At 41.9% G+C, this 14766-nt stretch overlaps 1 protein-coding gene across 2 annotated transcripts in view; it reads left to right on the forward strand.

The window, feature by feature from the left end:
* Positions 1–9593: 9593 nt before the first annotated feature.
* TMTC2 (transmembrane O-mannosyltransferase targeting cadherins 2) overlaps positions 9594–14766 on the forward strand; it is a 394188-nt gene continuing 389015 nt past the window's right edge. For both annotated transcript variants that reach the window (XR_010663044.1, XM_065934163.1), the window contains exon 1: positions 9594–10328. Coding sequence is in view for 1 of the 2 variants with exons in the window: in XM_065934163.1 (XP_065790235.1) it covers positions 10246–10328 (83 nt within the window). In the remaining variant the exon portion in view is untranslated. The remainder of the gene's footprint in view (positions 10329–14766) is intronic.

Below are 14766 nucleotides of genomic sequence, written 5' to 3' on the forward strand. Positions count from 1 at the left end.
TGAGTGATAATCCTACCTAGGTTAAAGTATTGTGTCACTTTCCAAGCATATAATAGGTTTGTCATTTTGAACATAAAGAAAAATACCTGTTGAACAAATATTTTAAGGATATTGGTTAGAAGGAGTGATACCTGCATGTCTTAATTGTGACTGTCCATCTTACTACTATTATTGTAGGTCATAAATGTTAACTCTGCTTCTCATACAGAGAAACACACTCAGGAAACAGATACAATTGCATTTAAATACCTAAATGCCACGTGTACCTAGTCACATACTTACATATAAATATACTTAATAAATAAATCAAGAAGAAGAAAATAAGAGTCAGATTATAAGGGCTTATAATAGTAAAGAGAAATACAACTTAAGCTGTTGTAATTAAACAGAAGTAGGGAATGATTTAAAAAAAAAAAAAGAACAGACTTGTTTATACTACCCAATTTCAAGACTTATAAAGCTTCAGTAATCAAGATAATTTGATACTGGCATAAAAATAGACAAAAGGATCAATGGAGAGAATATATATCCAGAAAAAGACCTACCCATACCTTAATTAGGGCTTCCCAGGTGGTTTTGTGGTAGAGAATGCCTGCAATGCAGAAGACAGGGGTTTGATCCCTGGGTCAGGAAGATCCCCTGGAGAAGGAAATGGCAACCCACTCCAGTACTCTTGCCTAGAAAATCCCATTGACAGAGGAGCCTGGTGGGCTACAGTTCTTGGGGTCACAGAAGAGTCGGCCACGACTCAGTGACTAAACAAGCATGTGACAATTAACAAAGATACAAAGGCAATTCAGTGGGGAAACAGACTTTTTAACAATCTGTGCTGGAACAATTGAATATCCAAGGACCAAAAGCAAACAAACACACAAAAAACCAACCAACCCCAAACTTTGAGTCATGCCTCATCCCATATATAAAAATGAAGTCAAAAGGAATCATTGGCCTAATTCTAAAACCCTGAACTATAATACTTACAGAGAAAAACAGGAGAAAATCTTTGTGACCTTAAAACAGACAAACATTTCTTGGGTCAAACACCAAAAATGAGATCTAAAAACAAAAAAAGATGAATTTGAGTTAATCAAAATTAAGAATTTCTGCTCTTTGAAAGACACTGACAAAACACAAGCTGAGAGAAATGTTTGCAAATTACTTGTCGTACACAGGACTTTTGTTCTGAATAAAGAACTCTCAAAATCCAATAAGAAAACAGCAATGGAATTGTTTTAAAGGGCAAAAACCCCCCCAAAAACGAAAACCCAAAACGTTTGTTGTTGTAGCCCACCTGGCTTCTTGGTCCATGGGATTTCCCAGGCAAGAATACTGGAGTGGGTTGCCATCTTCTTCTCCAGGGGATCATCCTGATCCAGGAATCCAACCCATCTCTCCTGAATTGCAGGCAGATTCTTTGCTGCTGAGCCACCAGGAAGCCTTCAAACACAGCTCCTGGTTTGCAAACAAAGCGGTCCTTGTGAGAAGGAAGGGGACCGCCCCTAAAAGCCAAGAGGCAGGGAATTTCCTGGTTGTCCCGTGGTTAGGTCTCCACACTTCCATGCAAGGTGCACGGATTTGATCCCTGGTTCGGAAACTAAGATACCACTTGCCATGTGGTATAGCAAAAACACAACAGAACTTAAGAGACAAAGAAATGGAAACCTCAGCTCTATAACTGCAAAGAACTAAAATTCTGCCAACAACTGGATGAGTTTGGAAGTTGAATTCTTCTCTAGAACCTCCAGATGAGAGCCCAGCTCTCTAAACCCCTTTGCTGTTGTCTAGTTGCTGAGTGGTCTCCAACTCTGTGACCACATGGACTGTAGCCCACCAGGCCACTCTGTCCATGGGATTTTCCAGGCAGGAATACTGGAGTGGGTTGCCATTTCCTTCTCCAGGGGATCTTCCTGACACAGGGATCGAATCTCCATCTTTTGCATTGGCAAGAGAATTCTTACCATTGAGCCACCAGGGAAACATTTAAAACCCTAAATTCCCATCATATGACATCTTGAACTGAGAATGCAGTTGAGCCATGCTGGACTTAGGACTACAAAACTGTGAGCTAATAAATTGGTATTGCTTAAGCAGCTAACAAAATGTAGAATAAGGAAAATAAGAAAAGAGGGAGGAAGAGGAGGAAGGGGAGAATGGAGATGAGGGGAAGAGGGGGAAATGACTTGAACAGATATAGCACCAAAGATGTATGAAAATAAGCATATGAAAACATGTTCAACATCAATAGTATTAGGGAAATGGAAATTAAAAGTATAATGAGATACTACTATACACTTAGTTAGATGTCTAAAATTAAGACTGATCCTCAAGTGTGGCAAGGATGTGGATTAACTGGAACTCTCATAAGCTGCTTATGGGAATGTTAAATGTTATAACTACCTTGGAATAAGTCTGGAAGTTTCTTAAAATATTAAACACTACCAAATGACTCAGCCATCCTGCTCCTAGGTATTTAACCAAGAGATATGAAAGTTTATGTTCAAATAGAGCCTTCTCATAAGTGTTGATTGCAGGGTTGTTTGTAAACTGGAAACAATTCAAATTCTGTTCATCAACAGATCAATGGAAAAACACATGGTAATACAGTCAGACAAATAGAATATTACTCAGAGAAAGACATGAAAAGAAATGAACTATTAATATGCACAGAACATGGAAGAATTTCAAAATAATTATGCTCAGTTAAAGAAAGCAACTCTCACCCCTGAAAAAGTGTATAGTGTTATTTCCATTTATGTAGAATTCTAGAAAATGAAAACCCATCTCTCCTGACAGGAAGCAGATCCAGTAGTTGCCTGTGTCACTTTGCAGTGTAAGTAAGGGGAGACACTTGGCCAAAATTATCAAAGGTAATGGATCACAACCTTCCAGCCCAGCACTGGCATGTGATTAACTTCAGGGAGGAGGGAGAGAGGAATGAGAGGCTCCTGATGCAGGTTCCCATTGGTGTTCAGCTTGGAACTGATGAATTTAATGTTGACATCATTTGTCCATTTCAATCCAAGGACTGACTCTCTGGAACTGACTGCCAAGAAAATAAATGCCTTAGCTTCACATCCACCATTGCAGACAACCTCTTTTCTGATTAGTTTGTATATCACAGGGCAAGATCTTCACACATGTGAGGGCAAAGATCTTTGTTGTTTTGTGCATTGAGATTTCAATGCTTTTGTTGGAGCAAAACATGCAAAAATGAAAGAACAGAATGAAAAGAACAAGAAAAAAAAGATGAAAGAATAAAGAGTATGGGAAAGAAAAGTACAGGATAGTGGAAGACTATATGTAAGGCCATAAATGTATAATTCACTTGCAATTATTAAATAAGTTATAAATTTTAAGATATTTATTCATTCAAAGGGGCAAATTAATTAAATTTATTGCAAAAGCTTTAAATGAATTGATTTTTGTCATTTATTTAATAGGAATCTAATCATCTTAATAGGAATAATAAGTGGATTAAGCATGCTTTATGACATGCAAATATATAGTGATGCCTTTAACATAATAAAGTGTCTTTAACATTTGGAAAACCAACTAATGCATTTATACAAGTGACTTAATATTATTTTATAACATTAATTATATATGATATATATCATACAATAGTACAATATTAATGAAATTAATTATATTAATATAACATAACAATATGTCATATAGTAGTTATATATTAACATATTAATATAATACCTTAATAATATTAAGTTATTTGTATAAATATTTTAATTGGTTTTCTAAATTTTGATTTTCATTAATACTTTCATTATTGTGTTGAATTTTGGGTTATGCTTACCTTAATTATTTCTAATAGATGGTGTGGATTATGTTAGGAAACAGTCTATGCATGCTTGAATAATTTATTCTTAAAAATATGTGGTATGCATGTATGTTTTATGGGGGAGTTTCTATCACATGTCAGAGTGTGGTCTTTGCAGGTGTCTATATCAGATTTGGGAAAAATCAAGCAAAAATGATAGACAAAGAAAGACTTCCACAGTATTTTATCCTGAACCTTCTGAGGGATGGTAGAGGAGAAAGAATATGAATTTAACCAAAACACCTTGGCTATAGCCAGGAATTCCCATTCCTGAAATAGATCCTAATGAAGATATGGCTGTTTGAATGGAGACTACACTGAGTTAACACATAGATTTTGCAGTTAAAAGACATATATTTCAAATGTCAGATTCATCACTTAGAGGCTGTCAGACTATAGACAATTTCTCAACCTTCACTTCCCTATCTGTAAAATATGGTGGTAAAGGTACCTATCTGCCAGGGCTCTTGAGAGGATTAAATGAGATCCTAACATAGACTGTGCTCCACAAAATGCCTAATACCTAAAAAGTGTTCAGGGCTGGTAGCCGTTTCATAAAAGCGGGTCAGACATGGCTGTGGAATATACTAGAGCAAGAGGATCCAGGCTAAATAAAGCTTTGACCGCCGGGAGGAGTAGGCAACTAGCTTTTAAGTGAAATCCTTGTGTTGTTCAGCGTAGTAGCCACTAGACAATGTTGCTGTGTACATTTCAATTAATTAAAATTAAATAAAACTTAAAGTTTAATGCCTTAGTCACAGTAGCCGTACTTTATATGCTCAGTAGCACACGTAGCTGATGGCTACCACGTTGAGGAGCATAGGTATTAAACCACCTTTGTAGAAAGTTCTACTGGATGATGCTGGCTCTAAAGAGTCTATCCAGGTTGGGCTAAGCATCAAGGCAATATTCATGAAAACTGGTTAATTTAGCTAAGGTCCACATCAAAACTAATCCTCTTTCTACTTTTTGATTTTTCTTTTATTATATAGAATCTGAGTCTTATAAAAACCCTGTTAACCCAAATCTGTGCCATTTTCAAGCTGTTAGAATATTTCTGATCTCTGTTTATACCAGTGCATGTAATTGCTTTCAGAGAGATTCTACGAAGGAGGCCGTCCTTGGTTTTTCGATCGAGTTTCTGAATTCTATCATTAGCCTCAACATCTCTGCAATTATCCATATCTGGTTATTAGCATGTTATTTCTACACTCCTCCTCCACCTCCACATCTCTGAACTGGAAGTGGGGCGACTGGGAGATTTTCAAGTGATCATTCTTTTAGTAGCAGCTGGTTTTTAATTGCCCTGGGTTTGTGACAGAGGGGAACAGGATCTCTATCCATTGCTGCTTCTTCCTAATTACATTCCTAATAAGACGGCAAGTTTGGGGATAAAGCATGGTTACATTTGTAGTATCTACAGGGTAGCATTTTAAGGTATGCTGGGAAATGTGGAAAGGTAACATGTGTAGCCAATGCATTGACTGTCATTAGTTACCCAGACAGCCTGGGTGCCTCTTTCAGCTCCCTGACCCACATTTCATCCACGCTCTGGTTTTTCTCCTGCAGGGTTATTTCCTGAGAAAAGCCCAGAGCTTAGGAGTCCCTCAGCAGAGAGCCCTGTTCTGACCTCCCTTAACAGGCAGTTTCACCTGCTGGGCTAGAGCCTTTCTGCTTCCTAGTCAATCTGTTAAGATTTTAGCAGGAGATTCTTGGATACCTTTCCACAAAACATATGGGAGATTGTAATTACTTTGGCCTGGTACAATTTTAGAATTGAGAGAGCAAGGAAGAGGTGCAAATCTTCTGTTCATAAATAACCAAATCTGTGGGCGCTTTAAAAGGCATCCTAGGCAGCAGGAGAATTTATGTGTCACATTTCACCCTTGGCACACTTTCCAAATGAATTGTTCAAAGAGAAGTTGTATTAGGACAAATAGAAATGACGACAAAGACCAGATGTGGATTTTTAGTTAATATTTATGCAACACCCAAAGGGAAGATGGTATTGCACAATAAACTAAAAATGTCTTAGGAAATAAGGAAATCTTTACCCCAAGGAACTGGCACTGCGGAGGTATGAATTATACAACAAAGGGCTGGGAATGCAGAACAAATGCAGGGTAGGTCGGGGCAACTATAAAAAATAATTCATTGAGGAAGTGGTGAGGTAGCAGATGTGTGGAAACTACTTGGGGAAAATAAGGGCTTAGCACTTTTTCGGCCAGTCTTGTATCTAAGGTAGAAAACTCAAGGCAGCTAGCTTAATTTCCTTCATCTGTGAAGAGCAATAGTAACTTTCAATAGAACATATATATATGTATATATTTCAGAACTCAAGCAGCAATCTCACAATGGGTAAGTACACTTTAATAAATTAAAAAGGAATGTCCTCAGGTTTGAAATGATCTCCAAGGAGAGTGATGACATCTTTACATCTTTAATCTGATTTCTCCCCAAAGTTGTTTAAGGAAGGTTGAAAATGCAGGCATTGGCTACTTCTGAGCCCTTGGAAAGCAGTGAAAGAGACCAAGACTTAATGCACTGGAAGAATACTGAGACCCATGTTAAATTATAGAAGGAAAATTTGCTACAAGCAACTGGATTTCTCACACACAGCTGGATCTCCAGCCTTTCATTCATCAGGGCTGGCAAGATGTGCCACTTTGTGGCATGTCTCACAGTGTCCTGTGCTTCTAATTCAGAGGAACTGGAGATGGGGAGAGGAGAAAAGGAGGGGGCGAGGGAGGAGTATAGGAAATGTTCCTTTAAAACTGTTGGAGTCTTGAAAATGGAGACAGCTCTGGGAAATGCTTACAAGCTTTTAGCAGGCTGAACCCAAAGCTCTTATACTTTCATTCCTCTGAGTCCTCTTAATTATTGAACACGGCTGTCTGTGACTTCCTACCTCTTCCACTTTCCTGCAGAGTCGATGCATTCTTAAGAAGTTTTAACTTACTTCCTCCCTCTCTCCTTTGTTAATTTTTCACTAACTCTAACATAGAGAACAAATCAGTTTGCCTTATTCTCTCAAGATTAAAGTTTGTGTATTTTCAGTCGTTATGGTTTCTGCTGAACATATTTACTTGTTTATTTATTGTCATTTTTTTTTTTTTTTTTCCTTTTAACTGTCCAGGTATTTATAAGTGCTGGGCATCACATGGGAAACAAGACTGATAAGGTCCCTCGCCTCTTGGGAGTTGCTCTTCTGATGGTGATTCTGATACTGATACCTACGATGAAGAAATTAAATGCAGGCAGAAGGGATAGGGATCGCTGGTGGAGAGGCAACCTCCTCAGGTGTGGGCTGGAAAAGCCTTTCTAGGCGATGACATTTGAACCAACTCTTGAATGCTGAGAAGGAACTGGAGGTCTGGGTAGAAGGCATTCCATGCGGGAGAAAGAAAAGTGTAAATTCCAGAGGAACAGGATGTCTGTGTGGCTGGGGTACCAGAGCACAGTGAGATGGGGAGATTCACGAGGCCAGATGGAGGCTTGGCTGGTCGTGGTAAGGATTTGGGTTTTATTCTATGTATAACAAGAAGTCACTGAACATTCCCCCCTCCCCCGCCCCCCCACCTAAGCAGGAGTTCATAGGGTTTCAGAAAGTTATAACTGAGGAGGGGGGGAAATTACAGTCAAAGCAAGGAGACCACTAAGAAAGCTTCTGCATTAGTCCATGATGGGAACATGGGTAGCTTGGATGAGGACTGCAACAGTGTGGATGTGATGAGATGTATTTTGGAGGTAAACATATAGGTTGTAATTGACAGCCTAAAGGATAAGAGGAAGTTAGAAAGAATGAAAGTGAAAGTGTTAGTCACTCAGTGGTGTCCAACTCTTTGCATGTCTATGAGCTGTAGTTCGCCAGGCTCCACTAGCTCATGGAATTTTCCAGGCAAGAATACTAGAGTGAGTAGCCTGAAGGCAGATTCTTTACCATCTGAGACACCAGGGAACCCTGGAGAGAGTAATAATAAGAGTTACCACTTCTATTGCATTTAGGTAATAAGTGCTTTACACATGTTGACTACTTTCATCTTCATAATTATGTACCCAGAGATAGGTATTATTATCATCACTGTTTCATAGGTGAAAAAACTGAGGAACAAAGAGGTGAAGTGATTGGCTAAAGGTCACCCAGATGGGAAGCACTAGAGTAGGGACCCACACTCAGGAATCTGATTCTAGAGAAGCTTGATCTTCTTCCAGCGTCCTAGGATCCAGTATCAATAGGTAAGTGCAGTGGAGAGATAGAGAGGACCTTTGATGGGCCAAACTTTTTGACAGTGGGCAGAGGTTATGTGGCTAAAAAGAAAATAAAAAAGTAAAGATCAGTCTCTACTTTTAAAGATACAATTCCCTCTTATATGCGTTTACATAAGTTTTTCCCAGGGCACAAAAATGGGCGCATCGTGCATGGCACAATATAATGAATAGTCATGGTTTCATCTGTGTCTACATCGATTTCCTTGTGAACTCGGGAAAAGATGGAGCTTTGTTTTGCAGACACCCAAACCACGGTACTTGATTTTCAGGCCACTGCCAGACATCCTGGGGATGGGGGTGGGGGGCTGATCAATTTCTCGGCGCCGTTTTGGAGAACTTGCTGGTTAGGCGCTGGCTAGGTTTGGGGGGCGGGGGAGAGGGGAAGTCGGCCTCTCCGGGTCAGTTTTCTATGCTCTGCGGCTGCTAAGCAGCAGGCGGCGCTGCAGCAGTGTACTTCGTGGTCCAAGGGCGCCGCTCATCCAGCCGGAAAGGCCGAGTCGAGAAGAGGTGTGGCAGGCAGCCCGCGGTCCTCTTCGGGCTTGCAACTTTCGTACCCAGAGCTCGTTCTACACAGACCGTTCTTCTACACAATATTTCATCGTGTTGGATGCCTTCCATCCAGTCCTGCATCCGGGCGGAAAGGAGAGGGCATTAGCTTCCCGTCTTTCTAGGTTTACGGGCAGCGCTGTACGGGGTTGTTAAGACGTCTCTCTGTGTTCTCCCAGTCCGCCTGACAGTTCCCTGGAAACCACGAAAAGCCGCCGCAGCTGCGGGTACGCCTGTGTGCGTGCTAATCTTTTTGTCCTCTGTTGGGGCCCTTTCTTTTTAAGCTAACTGCGGGAATATTTCCCTCCCCACCCGTCTCTCCATTGACATTCGGGACAAAGGTCGGCCCGGAGCTGAAATCTCTCCCTCCTAAGACGCCCCCTCAAACTCGTCCACCCCCCCACCACCCCATTTCGGCTCACACTGAGGGTGTCTGACGCGTCGCGTGTGTGTTCGTGGCGACCAAGTCTGCAGCACTAGCCAAACCTGTTCTGCCTCTCCCGGTCCCCAGAAGTCTCTGCAGCTGACCGGACTTACGCCTGGCATCGCTTGGCACACGCAGCAGCGCCAGGGTTGAGATCCAGCTGGTGGTGCCAGGCGCCGCCAGGCAGCAGCGGAGCGAGCGACCGCGTCCTGCCGCTCTCATTTCTCCTTTAGCTCCCGCGCCCAGGGCGCACTCCAGCTAGCTCTCTGGGCAGTTTTCCAGCCGTCGACCCTGGGTCCCCGCGGCTTCCCAGAGTGAAATCGAAGGTGAACGCAACAGGGGGAGGCCGGGAGGTGGGAAGGCGGAGCCTCCCGCCCGGGAGAGGGTGGGAGGAGCCTCCAGCCAGGGGGTGACGTGGGCGGGACCTTAGGGGCGGATCTGGGTGGGGAAAGGGGCTGGGCGGTCCGGGGATGGAGGGTTGGCCACGCAGGCGCGGGGGCCAGCGCCGCGAACCCCACGCGGGAGCTTCTGGAGGCTCCAGCCGCCGCTTCTCACTTCACCGGAGAAGGGGCTAGGGCCGGGAGGGGCGTTAATAAAGAGTGAATGAGCTGCAGCCGCTGTGGCGGCCGGAGTCTGCCCGAGCGCACAGGAGCCGTGCGCCCGGGAGGCGGCGAGGGGAGGCGGTTTGCCTTGTCCGTCCCAGCCGCCCTTCTCGCTCTCTCTTCCTCCCGCTGGTCCCAGAGCCCGGCTCGGTCCGGTCCCTCTGCCCCCACCCCGCACTCTCCCACCTTCTCCGAGTCCCACTCCGCACCTAGGGCGCCCCGCACTGCCATGGGTTAGGGTGGCGGCTAGCAGCCGCGCGAAGGACCAGCCTTGTGGATCTGCCGGGGGACGCGGAGCCCGAACGCCGCTCGCCGCTCGCCGGCGCAGGGCATGGGGAGCGCGGTGTGAGCCCGCACCCGGGGAGGACGCAGGAGCTGCGGAGACGGGCGAGGAGGAGGAGGAGAGCGGTGGATTGGAAGGACCCGAGGGAGGAAGGAAGGGTGGGGAAGCGAGGGAAAAGTGAAGCTGGGAGGAGAAAGCGGCGGAAGGTGGGGATTGATGCTTCTGTTTTTTGTTGCCGCTGCTGCCCTCGCGCTGGGAGCCGAGCCGGAGGGAAGGCGGTGGAGAGATGATTGCAGAGTTGGTGAGCAGCGCTCTGGGGCTCGCCTTGTATCTCAACACCCTGAGTGCGGATTTCTGCTATGATGACAGGTAAGGGGGTGAGAGGAAGGGGTGACGGGCTGCCTGGGGACTCCGCGGTGGCTTTGAAGCTTCCCTCTTTAAGGCTGGAAGTGCATCTTGGAGGGACTCTTCCCGCACCTGAAGGCTTAGGAGACCCGTAAGCATCGGAACCTAAAGCAAACATTCGGGACGCGGGCGCTCAGGGCGGGCTGAGGGAGTTTGGGTTCTTACTTTGCAGCAGGTTCCTCTCCCTTGCTTCTACACTGTTGGCAGACGCTTAAGTTTCTTAGCGGAAGTCACAGCAATTTGGGAAACTGTTTAATGAACGCATTAAAAACAATTCTTAGGTATTCCTTGGTGCAACAGAAGCACATTGAGCGATTTTATGTCTGGGCTGGAAGGAAGCTGCTCCCTGCCCTCTAATAGATCTTTCCTGTAACGTTTCCTTTTATTGATGGGACACTTTTATTTCCCGAGGTTAAAACACACACTTGACAGTTGCCAGAATAGTGGGGAGATCGCCCTGTTTCCACTTTGCCTTTTGACGCGTGGTGCACATTACTTTGCGCCAGGGCAGTGCTCCCTCACAATCGATGGAGTATTACTTTATAAAAGCCTGGGCCTTCATTTCTGTTTGGGAGTTTTACTTTAGACGTTAGCGACTCTTTTGTGCTAATTGGGGGAAGAAGACGCCCCTAGAGACTGAAGTTGTCTTCTGCATTTGGGTTAGTTTGGGTGGCTAATGAGACCTGAACTGTGTTGTCAAAGAAACTGCATCGATTTCTGGGAAATGTCACAGTTGTGCTCGTGTCTCTACCTATTTTTTTAAACGTTGTTAGTGTTTAGAAACTGATGAAAAGCTCCATTAGGGGAAATTCCAATTTGTGCCTTTCCGGTGACTTAATCTGATTACAATTAAAACAGATGCATAATTAAAATATATTAGGGAGAACAGCACGCCTGGCTAAACTTACTAACCGTCCTGGGGTGTTTCATGCTCCATTGAAATTAAACCATCCAAAAAGTGAGCACAGATTTACTTTGACAGCTTTTCAGCAGCCTCTCTGGGCTATGGAAAGTGAATGGATCCCCAGGGCCAGGGCGAGGCAGTGAGTGAACTTAAGCAAAGTGGTTGATAGGGAAGTTGAAGGCAGAATCTTCTCTTGATGGTGATTAGCCAGATTCTATATCCTCTACTGTACCCCCTCTCCCACTTAAAAGCGTGTTCATGGTTGTACGCCTCAAGTCACCAAATCTTGGTTCACACCCACGTCTGTTATGAAATCCCCTGGTAATAGATGCAAGATCCAGTAGACCCTTCTCTGTGCCTTATATGTAAGTGTCTATCAGATACTGGTTGATAGAAAGCCACTGTTAGACGTAAACTTTTCCTTAACTTTCAAGCAATGTACATACGGTCTTTAGCAATTACGCTGCAAGCTCTGAGGAATAAATGGTCTGTGTGTAAGAGTGATATGAGCTGCTTCTGTTCCCTCCAATTCTATGTTACTATGCACCTGCTATTTCTAGCGTACTGGCAGAAAAAAACTCTTGCTTTCCAGAGTTGGGTGACTTTTCACTCAGGTGAGCTCAGGGGAGAATCTGGGCTGTGACTGGTAGGTACTGTTGGGGACAGTTTGAAGAGTAAGTATTTAAGCCAATAATTAAGAGTTTATGTAAATAACTTACTGTAATACTGTAACTATTGTAGAACACTCATAAATGAAGCATCACTGGCGTGGCTACTCTTTATTGCTGTCCAGTTCTTTAAAAAGTACATGTCAGAAGAATCTATCCAATAAAGATTAGGGCTGGAACTAAACTACATTTGAATGTACTTTTCTCTGTAGACTTAAAGTTTATTTTGTGTTCTTGAATCCTCAGTCAGAAGTGTTAGTGTTGTAACTTGGGCAGAGTGTAAGTGTGATGATAAATTAGTTGTGCTTTGATAGTTGGCAATTGTAAGTTCTTTACCTGCTATAGATTGAATGGAGTGTCAAAATTCCTGACATACCTAGCCGCATAGACAAATTTAGTGTGATAATTTGCCCATATCATCTAGTTGATGCATGCCCAATATATGATATATAGACAATATATACCAATATGATGTTGAAGGCCTATAAATATGAATTATAGTTAGCTACAATTTGAAAAGTGTATTTGACTCTAGTTTTTCTAGTAGCAGAACTGCATGTGTGATTACATAGTCTTCAGAGTATGAAGTCTTACAAGTATCACTTGGTTTTTATGAATCCTAGAAATTATGAAGTATGTATTAGTAGGGGCGTGGAACTTACTCGGTGTCTGCATAGCATGTTCAGGTAATTCAGTGCCAAGGTGAACTGTAGATTGTGACTTTACAGGTAGACTTTCTGACCACTGTTCTAACTCAGTGGTGTGAGAAGAGGGAAAAAAGCTGGGAGTGGCAAGTGGCAATTGTAGGAGGATGGTAATGTGTTTATTTCCACCACTCCATTTCAGACTACAAGGACTCAGGTGTGAAACTTGTTTAAACTACATCTGTGGTTTCTGCTGCTTCCCTGTTTCCCCCCACCTCCCAAGAACTTTAGTGAAATATGGTTTCAAAGGAGAGAGCAGAACTGGGAGGGAGAGAGCAGCTCAAGGAGAGAGATGACTTTTATGCTCGACTTGCTTAGTGAAATCAAGACTCTGCATTTTAGCTGACGAATCTGGCATTTACTGTAGGGGGGCTTTCTATTGCTTCAGCTTAAACGTTATTGCTGTGGTACTTCTCCAAGTTATCATTTCTTTTAAATATAGTGATCAAGTTTACTTTATAAACTATATATGTAATTACATTCAGTGTTTGATGTAGCTTGGTTGAGATTAAGTGGTAATCTGAAACCTTCTTTTAGCAAAAGCAATTTCCCTATGGTAAAATTTAATATTTTACAAGTGTTTCTGTACTAAAGTTAAGAATATGGCTCTGATGTGATGAAACAAACAGTAAAAGAGTGGAATTCACCATATCTGATGAAAAAGCATATATGGTTTCAGCTTCTTCCCCCTCTCCCCTAGCCCTCAATCTAGTAATAACTGTATTGAATCTTAATTTGTGGTTAGAGTAAAATTGAAATTATAAATATACAGTCGTTGCTAAATTTTAAGTCATGTTGCATGTGACTTCTTGAAGGACCATTTCATTTTCTGGAGAAATTTAATGTTAGGCTAGTGGGGAAAACTTGCTGACCCCAAATTCTCTGCTCTCTGACATATTTTTTGAGGGTAACATTGTGTCACTTTCCCTTCATCCTCTTTAAAAGTTCTGTTATATTTTGCATAGAGATAACACCAACAAAGGAGTCAGTTTACTTCAAAGCAACAAAAGTAAACTATAATTGCTGTTTCCTACTCTGATTTCATTTTGCACATATCTTCTAATTGAATGCATGCTTTTTATAGTAGATAACAAGTAAATAAGTTAATGCCGCAAATTTATCTTTTTATTCTAATGTGAGTAAAATAAGACATTAGTTTAAAAAGACAATTTTGCGTTTCTGAAAGTAGGAAATGGACTTGTGGCTGCTTTGAAAAAAATCTTCCTTATTGCTCATTCTGCAGTTGTTAAACTCAACCATGATCATTAACATTATCTTTGGGTTTCTTAGTTACTGGTACGCAGTAATTTTGTAAAACTTGGTGAAGCAACTCCACAACAGGAATTTCTTCTCTTGAAATCAAAACCACCCCAGATTTTCAATAGCACATTCCTAATTTAGTTATTCATTTAGGTGTAAATGTAAATCTCAGTTTTAAAAATACTCATTTTTCCCCCCCTGAATGTCATAAAGAGTTTCATTAGCAGTATTTAAATGAAGAAATAGAAGATTTAAAGTATACACACTTTTTTTAAAAATATTTTTTTTGTAAAGATAGTAAACTGTATTTTCTACTTGATCTTTTAATGTTATTATCAGTTTGGGCTTTTGACCTGGTATAAGAATTTCTTGTGAACTGACCAGTTCCTCTAACTTCTCTGTTTAAAGTTCTCTCAAATAAATTTGCCTTGGACCAATCTGGGTTTGTTATCTTAAAGTTGTAGTATGTTCAGCCATTGAAGATGTGTCTGGTATTTAGTAAATGAATATTTAGGAAGAATTACTATAAAATCAAAGTAAATAAGAGAGAAGTTTGCTTTGTATCTAAGGTTGTCTCTTCAGGTCTTTACTGGAAGAAGCCAGTGTGTACAAGAGTGTTATTTCATGCTCGTTTCTTTCCCAGTTGAAAATGTACGGAAAAAACGAAAAAAAGGCCAGTGGATACAATTTACAGTTTATAAAATGTTTTATAGGACATTTTATTTTCTAGCTAAGTTTTGACTGTTTAATCAGATCTATGTAGAGAAAGTCATTTTGCTGTTTGAACAAGTACATCTCTTAACAGTAAATTAAAATTAAGTGAAGCCAGTATGGATTGCTTTGCCTTACCTCTGTTGAGCTTGTCA

Source organism: Muntiacus reevesi, chromosome 4 (genome assembly GCF_963930625.1).
Source record: "Muntiacus reevesi chromosome 4, mMunRee1.1, whole genome shotgun sequence".
In the NCBI taxonomy this organism is placed as follows: domain Eukaryota; kingdom Metazoa; phylum Chordata; class Mammalia; order Artiodactyla; family Cervidae; genus Muntiacus; species Muntiacus reevesi.